We start from the raw sequence: 13,281 nt of genomic DNA on the forward strand, positions 1-13,281 counted from the left end.
TAAATTCCCGCTTAACACCATCCACCTTTTTTGATTTATACAAGAAAAAAACATGGTCAAAAAGTGCCTTTTATTTTATTTTGTGGATGTTCAGGCACAAATATTTAAATGTTTTTCGATCATTTTATAAATAAATTATTTGCCACATTATACAATAAAACCATAACCGAAAATCGGTTCGTAAGTAGGAGATTTTGACATTTAAACAGTTTTCATAGGCCTTATACATTATTTTTTTCTGGCCTTATAAAAAGACTTATCTAAAAAATACTCGATCATTTCAAAGGCCAAGATGTATTCTACTCGCAGTATTTAATTAAAGCATCTGAAACATTTCTAGGCGAACAAATTTTCAAACCAAAATCACGTGATTTTGCATTACTACGTAGTGCATCGCCTAAAGACGACGGCGGGGGCTAAGCTCAAAGTTCTTCGTAAACGATAATTGACGACTACACCAAAACTTAACGCAAAAAACAATTTTAAATTATAATGTATCATCAGCTCTTGGAGAATTGGAGCTGGCACATGGTATCGCATCTATATAATAAAAACAATCTTCACCACAATCTTCATTTACACATCTGATGATGGACTCTATAATGATGTCCGAAACATTGGCTAAAGAAGGAAGTAGTTCAACATGGCATAAAACCCCATATTCACTATATTACCATGGCGTTTGTTTGGTTAAAACAGTCTTAAACCAGGCTCAAGGCCGGCTTTACCACGCCAACTTTGAACGGGCGTGTAGAAATCTATTTAGTAAGACGGTTAATGTAAAAAGATAGTTTATGCAATAATTAAGTGATACATATCTAACTCAGTGAGCTTTGATTCAACAATTCAATATGATAAGTAGTTTCGTAGTAATTAAGACAGTGTTTTTCCTACCATCAATATAAATATATTAGTATATTATCTACTACGATAGTGTAGCTTTTGTGTAAATACATCTTTATACAATTTTTTCTTATTGTTCGTAAAGTATTGTACATTATTTCCGCAAATAATAATATGTGATTAAAATTTCTTCAATAAAAAACATTTTGAAAAGAATATAAGAATTGCTTTATTTATGTTTGTCTATGTTGTTAATGTCCCGCCTTGAAGGGAACAAGTTTCAGAAGTTTGGAAGTTGAATCCATGTTCTACGGGAACCAGGAGATATGATCAAAGACACAATGATAATCCTGGTGAAATTTGTTAAAGGTACAATGTAAAATGTTTGTTACCTTTGAGCATGCTGTGTGGAGGGTATTTTTGATGGGAGGAAGGAGTGAATATGGGTTCTGAATAGTAGGAGGGAGGAAACACAGAGGCTGGCAAATTCCACAGCTGAGCTTTTGAACTCAAGAATGAGTCGCAGAAAAGACTAGTTCTCATGTGACAAATCGTGTTCAAATGTTGAGTGCACGTTTGGGGACGACTATGCACCGATGCCAAATCGCTAGTTCCTCAGAGCATCTTTCATTAAAATATCAGTAGAACAAGGACAGCATTCCCACCTGACCCCTGTACTCTAAAGATTCCGTCTGTTTGTTAAGATAAGGGAAGCTACCCAACCGACTAGTTTTTACGCTGTGTAGCGCTTCCCTCTTTTTTAAACAACATTTCGGACAGCGTCACAGTATCCCATCATCAGAGTAGATGATCTGCCCCTTCTCACAATTCGCAGTCCTTTGAATGTGACTGCGAATGCACTGGATGCGATTTAGTGAGAGCGAACCAACTTATTGGCGTGTTGTGTCTTGTTATATTGTGTTGTGTTACGTTTTGCTGTGTCATGTTATATTTGGTTAAGTTACGTTGTGTTACTGGGCAGACAGAGCATTTCTCTTGGCTCTGGACTGGTGCTCCAGCACACTCCACATCAGAACGGCCAACTGTATGTCCATATCTTGAATTTCTTTCCTCAGCAGGGTTACAGCGCGCTTTATGTTGACTATGGGAGATTGGTCGTTCATGGCGGAACCTAAAATGAAAGCACCATTCATATTAATTACTGAAACAAAAAAATTAAATAATTATCAACAGTCTTCGTGGTCCTGAAGTTGAGATTGACTTTTTTTATAATAAAGGGTTTTCCAATAAGAGGTGTTATTTTGAATAGCCCGCTATTTCCGTAGATGTTACTTTTGAAGCTGTCATTTTTTCACATTTGACAAGTAGAAACTACGCCATTAATAAAAATGGAACGATACATGCTTCAACAACGCATTGAAATTATTAAAATTCACTATTATTAATTATTATAATTCCATCGAAAAATCATTTTGAGTGATGAGGCCCATTTCCACCTCGGTGGCTTCGTCAACAAGCAAAATTGTCGCATCTGGGGCTCGGAAAACTCAAGAGTTATTGTTGAAAAGGCTCTCTATCCTCAACGTGTGACTGTTTGGTGCGTTTTATGGTCCGGCGGAGTCATTGGACCTTACTTTTTCGAAAATGAGGCTGGAGCAACAGTTACGGTGAATGAATTGCACTACCGAGAGATGATTAATGATTTTTTATGGCCGGAATTGGATGGTATTGATCTGGACAACGTTTACTTTCAACAAGACGGCGCTACGTGCCATACAAGCTACGAAACCATTGATCTTTTACGGGAAAAGTTTCTTTAAATTTCAAAATAACACCTCTTATTGGAAAATCCTGTAGTTTCAATAATAGTTTCCAAATAAAGTTTAAAAATAGTTTCCGCCAGAGCCTTTGTCATCTTGGGGATGCTGTGTAGGGGGTCTTTTCAAGTAAAGGAAGGAGAAAAGTTCTGGGAAGGAAAAGGTATGAGGGGTAGGTAGTGTGTATAGTATACCCACCAGATCATAAAAATATGTAAGGTTTTAATTTACTAGTCTTAGTTGTAAATCACTAGACATTAATCTTAGTTATAAGCCACTTAGTTATAAGTTTAAGTCATAGAAATACATTAAATGCACAAGGTGGGGCAAAAGTAATCACCCTATTAGAATACGCTATAACTTTTGCAAATGGCGCCAAATGTCAATTCGGTTTTGACATTTGTGAAGTAAATAAACGCAGAATACAAATCGACAAGACATGAATCGGTTTACCGGAAAAAAAAACAAATTACACAAGCAGTAACAAAGTTTATCATAAAAAAAAAATTACAGCAAAAGAACATTGGGTGATTACTTTTGTCACACCCTGTATAAACTCAGTTGTTAAGCGCCTTTGAGGTGATTTTCTCACGAAAACAGTGCTTTACAAATAATCCAATCATTATTATTATTAGGAATCTAGAGGGTCAGTTTATCCAGTGCGGCACAAAGCTAAGGGTCAAGAGAGTCAGCCTGAACAGGTCATAAGTTCTCCCTCATCAGGTCTCTCCCAATCTGGTCTACAATGCAGTTGTTGGACAGACGTGGACAAACTTCACCCCATGAACTTAGGACCCCGGCTTAGTCACCAAACTTACTGAGCAATTTGGGGTGACCTATGGCAGAAATGTTTATTATCTAATTAATGGTTCCCGTGGCGGTGGTACCCACACCAGCCTCCCAAATTTAAACTTGACCATGGATCCAACATCATCCACTTTTGGGTTGGGTTAGAAAAATAAAAAATAAATAATTAGGTTAGGTTGGGTAAACTTAGGCTTGATTGAGTTAGATTAATTACCTTTCATCTCCGTCTTCTGCTTGACATTCTCCACCTTGTCCGTGAGTTCGCTCAATATCTCCTGGCGCTGAGTGACTCCCACGCTTGCCGTCTGAAATGTACGTTAACTCAATCGACTCATCATAAGCATACAATACAAAATGATATATTAGACCTTATTGCATTTCATGTGCCAACGAGAACAACTTAATTCATAAGTGTAATAATAATGTTAGTCGTAGCGTCAAATACTTGGGACGTATCACAGACGACCTGAAAGACGTTGAGGATATGGAAAGGCAAAGAAGAGTGATATCCGTTAGAGCAGGAATGCTGTCAAGGCGTTTTCACTTTTGCAGTACAAATTCTTCACTTTGCTGTACACGGTAGAACTGTGGGTGGATTACACTACATCCCAATGGCATAAGCTAAAAGTCACTTACAACAATGCTTATCGCCAACTGTTCTGCCTACCGAGATACTGCAGCGCTACGGAAATGTTCCTGGAGGGACGAGTGCACTCTTTCAGAGCGCTTCTCCGCAACCACGTGGGAAGCTTATGGCGCAGACTAGTCAATCAAATAACACTATCATCCCTGCCATGATTTCCTGGATGGAGTCCCTCCTGATGGCTGATAAAAGTCTGTTTGATAGATTCTCAGATTGCAATCTTTAGAACACGGGCGCCTTGTGGGAAAGCTGTTCTTTTCTACCGGTATTTCAATGGAAGATGCTTCAAGGAATGAGTGTCAATGATCCTTTCGGCACCTGTACACAGTCAAGAAACAAACCAAACGCACGCCCATCATTTGTATACAGTTGACATTTATCACACGAGAACGGGTCGTTTCTACAACTAGTTCTTGAGTTCAAAAGCTCGGCTGTGGAATGATTTCGCAAGATCTCTTCAAGACCAAGGTTCACTCCTTCCTTTCCTCAAAAATACCCTCCACACAGCATCCCCAAAGATTCAAAGTGTGGAGTTAATCTAAAAATTTTATACGTCTGATACATAGACATATGAATATTAGTAGACCTGCCCTAAGTGATTAAAAGCGTATTATTCCCCACTCCCCATACCGGTTCCATTGGAGCCGGCTGGGCTCGCGTATGACTTCCCGTGAATCTTGAGAATGTGACGTCATCATTCTTGTTCGAACTAGCGTCGAGCTATGGTCGAGGCATTTTACGAAATAACACGGCAAAATGGTTGCTTGTGATATGAAAACTTGTAAAAATAGATGTGAAAAAGAGAATAAACCCAATTGTCGTATTACATTCCATAAGTAAGCATTATTTTACTTTATTTTAAGCTTATTCACACCGTATTATATGGATCAGTTTTAGAAACATATACTATCACATCACAATGTAGCGATTCTCAAGTGTGCTTATCGTTGTTTACTGGGGTAAGTAAATTATGAAACATTTGTAAAAGTGTCTTAACTAAATACTCTGAAACTAACTACGACTCTGAAAATAGAAGAAATTTACTTTGCCGAATTTGGACTTCGCAAATTAGTTCATAACGTGGCGAGTAATTTGCGCTCCCATGTAAAAATGTCTATTCATTCAAAAGCAGATTTTACTTTTAAAAACTAAATGGTGATATTATAATGCGAGATGCCTATATACTGTCAGATTGATTTATTGACGAATCACAGTCAGCTTTACCCCCTTCGTTCTTCAACAGTTGATTTTACCCCTCACCTTTAATTTCTAGTCTATATATTCTTATGTCTGTGGTCTGATATGATTTTCTGTTATTAGATGTCTTTGACTAGCTACAGTAGGTTATACCCGTATCAGGGAAGTGCAGGTACCTTATAGCTGTCCACAGCTGTGGTGGCCTGCGCCCTGAGTCTGGCCAGCCGGTCCAGGGAGGGGGCGGTGCGCTCCTGCAGCAGGACCTGGCGCGCCTTGACTGCCTCCACAGCCGTGCTGGCCCGCAAGGAAGCTCTCTGGAGGGAGTCGCCCACTGCGGCAGACAGCTGGCCCAGTTCTCGGGGACAAAAAGGGGCATATTAAACCTTACTTTATTTTTTATGTTAATACCGCACAAGAGTCCCAACTGTGTCCAACCGTCTGGAGCCAGTGAGACTATGGCATCTCGAAATAGTATAAAACAAAGTCACTATCCGCATCTATCTGTTTGTGCACTTAGTTCTTCTAAACTGTGCAACGAAGATTGATAGGGTTTTCATTATCATTTAGAGAATTTCTTCCGGAAGGTTTATATATATATTACATAGATATTATATTTATTGAAAGTAGAGAAAAGTCGAGCAACGCTCGGTACACTTCAGCTAGTCCCTAATAAATTGAGGTGGTAGTGGGATGAGAAAGAGGAGGGTGAGTTCCTGGTGGTCTTACACCAGGACGATACTGAAAGTATCTTAATTGAGAGTATATATATAGGACATACTGAAAGTATCTATCACTTTGGAAGTGCGACAAGTACACTACATATTATTTTAAGTGAATAAATTGTGAAATGATGAGCGAGGTGGGTAAATTATAACACATTTGTAAAAGTGTCTAACTAAATAGTGTAAAAAAAATTCAATTTTGGAAACAAGCCCAAACTTTTGTTTACCTGATTTTGGATATGTAGTTTTTTTACGCAGCAAGCAGATTTTATTTTCGCAGACTAAATGGTGATATTAAAATGCAAGTTGCTTGTATACTGTGAGATTCTTTTACAGACAATTCGCAGAAAGGGAGACAGTCACGCCGCCTACAACTTGGTTTGATTCGCTTTCCCTTATGGGCTACGAGTGCCCTTTATTTTTCCATATTTAGTGATATTGGGTACCTCCCAACCTTTCCCTTCCCCTTACCTTTCCTATGCGTGACCAGCTGTTGCGTGTGGGTTCTCCAGTCCCTGGCTGAAGGTATAATCCTGATCCTCAATGATGGTGCCGCTCTTTCTACTTCTCCCTTCCAGTCCGCCATGTGAGCTGCCACTGAAACAGACGTGGCCTTTTTAAAACACTCAACTCGAGGCTAGCAATCAGCAGTCCACAATGGAGTGCTGACACCAAGCCTGATGTATGAAAGTAAGGCATGGAACTGGCAGAGGAATGTGGCAAGTAGACTGAATGCTGTAGAAATGAGATGCATATGTGCTAAAACCATGATTGACCGTGTTAAAAATGTGGATCGAAAGAATGTAAACATAATTAGCAGAGGGAATGTGACAAACCCATCGCTCAGGAAGTGGAAACACGATCTGCACTAGCCATCCCAAGCCAAAGTTTGAGCTATCATGCTCAGGCTGAAATGACACTGGGAAACAGTGTCATGAACCGTGCTTAGACCTTACCCCAGCACTCGAGGTTCTGCTCGGGTGGATCGTTTATTTCCTTAGATACTCGTGGGATCAAAAATGGACCATTCAAGAACCTACGGTTAAGAAGAGCAGTTTCTTCTTTCTTAGGGCCTTCAGGAAACCCAAACAAAGAGGGACTTCCATCAGGAAAACCCTTCCCGCTACAGTATCCTCCAGGGGATCTATACGTGGGAGAATAGGGACCCTCACAGGACCTGGAAACAAACTCAAAGGAATGCGGTGAAATGGGAGATAGAACAATAGGCCTGAGTGCTCACGGGAACTATCCGTGTAACGTGTTCACTAAATAAAGAATATTGAACAGTGAAAGGGTAGTTCCTTAGAAGCTTTCCAAACAAACAATAATGACAAAAAAATACAAAATGAACCAATCTTACCATCTACTTCAACATTATCGTTTACAGCATTCAAATTGTCCACATTCTCTCCGTCGGATCCGCTGGAATATTCCACTTCTTCTGCCACTCCATCCTCATTCTCCAGATCCTCGTCTTCCTCAGCTTCCTCTCCCAGTTCCTCTCCATCATCACTTCCTTCTCCTACCCCTGAGGAAGATTTGATCTCCAGCGGACGCCATTTTGTGGAAATATCGGTCGATTGTACTGCTTTCTCCGAGAGCTTTTCAAGAAGATATACGACGTGTTCTCCAAAACCTGAAAATGCAAATATGCCATATCTTACAATGTTTATATTAGCTGTGCTTACAACTCAGAATTCCAGAGTCACAAGCATCTGGAAACAGTGAGCCTCTGGCATCCTCAATGGTATGTTGTGAGGATGAAGGTAATGGGGAGATGAAGGAGTTGTGAAGAGAAAGATGGGTTATTCAAATATGGTTACTGTTGGGAAGTAAGAGCTTCACAGATGCACTCATGGAGGGCAGTGCATAGAGCTTGCGTGGAAGTCCGCAAGATGGCTGCCAGTGGCCAGTAGTCGCCAGGGCCAGTGAGAATGCTCCCAGACAAACTTACTGTTTAATCAGATTCCTCGGAGTCTAGCACGATCAAATTGATAACTTAACAATATCAGATCGATAGGCTCAACATCCAGCAATTTCGCACCGATATCCCTAGCACGGTTGCGCTCTTGATAGCTGAACCGATATTGATCAGAAATCATTATACCATGGCAACAACGGTGGATCTGTTTATGTTATGACATTTCCTAACGTTAAACAGCTACGCAAAAATTAAAAATACTAATAAATTGACAACATCAAATTGAAATACTAGCTTTAACATACGTTGGTAGTCCGCATGTAATTTTTGACACCAAAAAGGGAGTTCATTAGTGTTAGGAAGCTTTGTAGATGCACGCACAGATGGCAGTGCATAGAGCTTGCGGGGAAGTCCGCAAGATGGAGCCAGTGGCCAGTAGTCGCCAGGGCCAGTGCGAAGGCTTTCAGAGAATCTCACTGGCCCAGATTCCATTTAGCCAGCTTCTAGTTAGGTCGACTATCGAGTCACAATTGTAATACGCGGAGTATTAAGTAATAAATCCCTGATTTATCACAAAGAACCAATTATTTATAATCTCCTTCCACGACGAGTTGGAGAACTGTTTGTGGGAACACAACAGTTACCCATATCTGAATAACCCATTTAACCCTAAAGCCATTTCAAGCAAAGTTTCGATTCTGATTGGTAGTCTTTCACCAGGGCGATGTTGAAAGTATCTACCATCTCTACGTAAGTATCTACTATCTCTGGAACGTGCCGCAAAAACACTATAATATATTATTTTAATCTCTCAGGTCTCTGGCAGATCAGATAAATGTATAATTTTGGAAATATTAAAATTTTGAATAGAAACCAAATATGTTTTAACCCTTGGGACCTTCTAAGACCCAAACAGTCCCAAATGCCGTGCGCGCATTATACTCTCCTAAGACCATATTTGTCCCAGAACGACCGCACATTATTAAAATGCATATATCTCTCTTCCTCTCATCTAAAAATTAATTATTTCTTTTATGTCAGAAAGAGAACGAAATAGTGCTTGTTATTGTCTTTGAAAAAATGGAAGCTTGTAGAAGGTTCGATCCGTGCAAATCAACAACGTCTCAAGGGTTAAAAATGTTTTTTCTAACTAAAATTACCATCGGAAACTTCGGTTTCATAGACGTGTACATTTTAATTATTCGTATAACTTTCTAGATTTGAATATAAAGTGTAGTGTTTTCTCTTTCTAACACCGTTTTGATCATATATCTCACCCTGACAGTAAGGGAGCTACAATGATTTCTTTGAGACCAGCTGTTCCGATCAGCGAACAAATTGGATTTGAAAGGCGACCTAAGGATTCGTAGTCAAGAGTAATCAATTCACAATTTATAGATCACCAACCTTGCTTAAGCTTATTGGGAGAGAAGTCCACTTGGATGCCCAGCTGGCGGGTGGCGTCCAGTATTCCTGACACCGTTGAGTTGGGATCGTCATCTTCCAGCGGCGACTGCAGATCCACGCCACACTTTCTGCTCAGCCAAGTGGCCAGCGAGGTGAAAACGTGGAACTGCTCAGATGGGTTGGATTCCACAAGGAAATAGTACCTGATAAAGATTTAATGGAACTAACTAACTAACCATCACGCCGCTTCCCCTGTAGGGGTAGGCAGAGAGGACGGACCGCCACACAACTCAGTCTTGACACACACTTCTTGCCTCATTCATATTCATACATCGTCTCATAAATACTCCTCTGTTATTCTGACTCTTAACATGAACCTACTCAATTATCTCATTCATTTGATGGTGCCATGTCCTCCTCGGGTGTCTCTGACTTATTTAACCATTCACATTTGTCACAGTGTCGCACATTATACACGCGATTCTCCCGGTAGATTTACGTAATTTATTACTTTTGTTTCCTTTTCATATTATAATAGTATATATTTTATTCCTTTCATTTTCTAATAGTATATACCTTTCTAATATCTTTTATTTTATTTTTTACAAACTCTTAATGCCTTTTAGACATTTTATAAGCACTTCATTCTTTCTTATACTACTTTATTAATAATAATAATAATAATAATTGGATAATTTGTAGAGCGCCGTTTTTGTGAAAAATCACCTCAAGGGCGCTGTACAATTAATTTCCTAGGATCTACATTTGTTATTTAGAAAAGATACCAAAACATACTTACCTGGCAAGTCACTTCCGACAAACACACTTATATTAAAAAATTTATGCTTATAAAAGATAAAACTGCACACAGAGGACACTATATCAAAAAAACACTGGTCATCGCATGACCTAAAGTCTGCTATAGTTTTTATTTTAATTTAACTGTCTCAAAAAGCCTACAAATTGTTAGTTGTTATCATTTTTATTTATATATTTTTAATTATTATTTTTTTTTTTTTTTAGTATATTTTTTTTTTTTTTTAACATTTTGTTAATTTAAATTGCCGTCGACTGTGAAAGTGGAGGTTTCTGAAATTATGGATACGACTGTCTGAAAAGGTGCGTTTTAAGTTTAGACCTAAATTCTGTCGAGTCTGCGATCATTCTCAAATCATGTGGCAGTCCATTCCAGGCTTTAGGTCCTGACACGGCAAAAGCACGCTCACCGAACTTAGTATCTGGTGTGCGCTTTGGTTCCTTCAACCTTCCGATAGCTGATGACGTTGCTGACCTAAGGGTTGACTGTCGGGAATTGGAATCTTCTGGAATACACAATTCTGATAAATAAGCCGGAGCCATTCCGTTAAGTGACTTAAATACCATCCAGCATACCTTGAACTGGATTCTTTCAGGACATTTGAGCCAGTGCAGATTTTTGAGATGCTCTGAAATGTGGGAGTATTTAGATACTCCGGTGATAAGCCTTGCCACGGCGTTATTGTATATTATTACATATAATTTCTTACTTTGACTTATTACTATACTACAGATTGCTACTTATATTATACAGGGTGTCCGGAAACTCGTAGTACAAGCGGGAAACTGGTGAATCTACATCACATTTGGAGTCGATTTTGTAGTATATTTTTTTTTATTTGAGCTTTCGTTATCGAGTAAATCGAGTTTGAAGTTGATTTTTTTTTTTTTTAATTTTTTTTTTTTTTATCAAATTCTTATAAATTATTACTGAAGATCAAAGTACCCAACTAATTAAAACTATTTGAAAGTAAAACAAATGAAGAAACTCGGATTTGAAGCATTATTTTGAAATCACCCTTCATTTAACCCGGTGTAATCATAAAATATTTCTGCTCTGCAGGGTTAAAACATCTGTGATTCAACCCTAAACACCAGAAAAAACTTTAACCCTAAAATAGCCGAAAAATATTTTTTTTTGGTTTTTTTTTTTTTTTTTTGAAAATGCTCAAATCAAAAAACTTTATGTTTTTTTGGGTTCCCCATGTGGTGTAGATTCTCCAGTTTCCCGCTTGTACTACGAGTTTCCGGACACCGTGTATTTATATCTCTTTTTTTCATACTTTTAACCTTACTTTCTATTTACTGATTACACCATTATACTTTCATTTATATTGTTGCATTCCTTATGTTGCTGTACTATACTCTGTAAATTAGTATGTGAATGGCACATATTGTGCCGTATATGTGAAATAAATACATAAATAAATTTGCGTTGTATATTCTCCTTACACTCCTTTCTTCGTTCATTCGCTCTACATGCCCAAACCATATGAGTGTCACTTTCACATCAGTCTTGCATTCTTTGCGAATCTCCACATATCTCATACGATCATACATGGTTTTACCACACATATGTCTCAGGCATCGCATTTCTACAGCATTCAATCTACATTCATCCTTCCTCTGCCAGTTCCATGCATCACTGCCATACTACATCAGGGTAGGTACCAGCACTCCATTGTGGACAGCTAGCTTCGTTTCTTTGTGCAGTTTTTTGCAAGCGCCAACAGAGATTTGTCCTTCATTAATGGAGTTACCTGCATTTACCCTTATTTCAATATCTGCAGCCTTAGTTTTAGGAGGAATGTCGCATTAATGCTGATGACTTATAATCTTCTAAACAGCTTCTTGTCAACACCAAATATTCTGGCTGAAATAGGATTCTTTGTCCCGAATAATTCCATGCAAGGCCGCTAACACAGGTTCTTAGTTTAGATTTTAAAAAACCCATTCAAATTATCGAACACAATATAAGTGGCTCACGAAAATGTAAAACAGAAAAAGATAACTAAAAAATACCTATTAAACCTTCAGTTCTTTCGGGACACAGAGGAAGACATGGCACAATCAAGTGAATCAGATACTCGAGTCGGGCCATGTCAAGAGTCAGAATAATAGAAGAGTATGTATGAATGTGAATGAGGCAAGAAGTGTGTGTCAAGACTGAGTTGTTTGGCGGTCCGTCCTCTCTGCCTACCCCTGCGGAAAAAACTGCATAATGGTTAGTTAGTTAATTAATTTCATAACATTTGCTCAGTTTGCAATGTTTTCTGTGTATTTCAAATGCGCTATATACCTACATATATTTTTTTAAAATTTTCCCTAAAAACAAATACTGTATAGAAACTAGATTAAATTATCTTTCCTGTGTACGCACTTAAAATAAACATTAATATTTCTAAATAATAAAAATGTTGTCAAAAATGCTAACCTCATTTTTACTTAGAAAAATTGAGAGAACTCGATATATGTCGAAAATTCATTCGTTTTGTTTGGGGAATTTGTAAGAAAACTGTAACTTCACTTTTATCCCGTTTATATAATAACAAAATAATTTTTAAAGTTAAACCGATTGTTACGATAGCGATGCGAAATATGAATTATTACTTTTAGCTATTTTTAGGATTTTATTGATAACATCCAGTATTTTTGAGACAAACTGGAAAGTATTAATATTTCTCTTTCTAACGTCAAAAAAAATTACGTACTTCCGCTTGATAGAAAAATAATAAAAACACATTTAGAAAAAAAGGACTCCCGGTCATATATGACCCTAAAACACTGGATACATAAATAAACCAATCACCAATGACTGGATGGGTGTTTTTTATAATTTATCCGTATTGGATGCGCCCAAAATTTGCTGGTATGAGCCCTGACAGCCCACCGATACTATTACTAAAAAATACTGATATATGTACAGACCCTACGTCAATATTGCATACGGGATATTAATTGACCTATAGTACAGAAATTTGTCAAACCTGCTCATTGGACGCATTTTAATATCACGTCTGAACTCCTCGTCAAAATTCAACACCTTTAGTCTATCCATCAGAGCAAAGTCAATCATTGCGCAAAGAATTTTATAAATCACACCAAAACTGTTTAATATTGTTTCAGACAGCCAAGAAGTAGGAAAGA

At 38.1% G+C, this 13,281-nt stretch overlaps 1 protein-coding gene across 1 annotated transcript; it reads right to left on the minus strand.

Annotated features, from left to right (window-relative positions):
• Positions 1-1,814: 1,814 nt before the first annotated feature.
• On the minus strand, positions 1,815-13,221 carry IFT57 (intraflagellar transport 57). Its single transcript, XM_089649473.1, has 7 exons — positions 13,122-13,221; positions 9,319-9,521; positions 7,351-7,626; positions 6,462-6,587; positions 5,445-5,623; positions 3,643-3,733; positions 1,815-1,975 (listed from the first exon to the last, which is right to left on the minus strand). The coding sequence occupies exons 1-7, from the start codon at positions 13,208-13,210 to the stop codon at positions 1,815-1,817; spliced, it is 1,125 nt and encodes a 374-aa protein (XP_089505599.1). The 5' UTR covers positions 13,211-13,221.
• Positions 13,222-13,281: the final 60 nt, after the last annotated feature.

Source organism: Hesperophylax consimilis, chromosome 30 (genome assembly GCF_061612785.1).
Source record: "Hesperophylax consimilis isolate HC1 chromosome 30, BYU_Hcon_1.0, whole genome shotgun sequence".
NCBI classification, from domain to species: domain Eukaryota; kingdom Metazoa; phylum Arthropoda; class Insecta; order Trichoptera; family Limnephilidae; genus Hesperophylax; species Hesperophylax consimilis.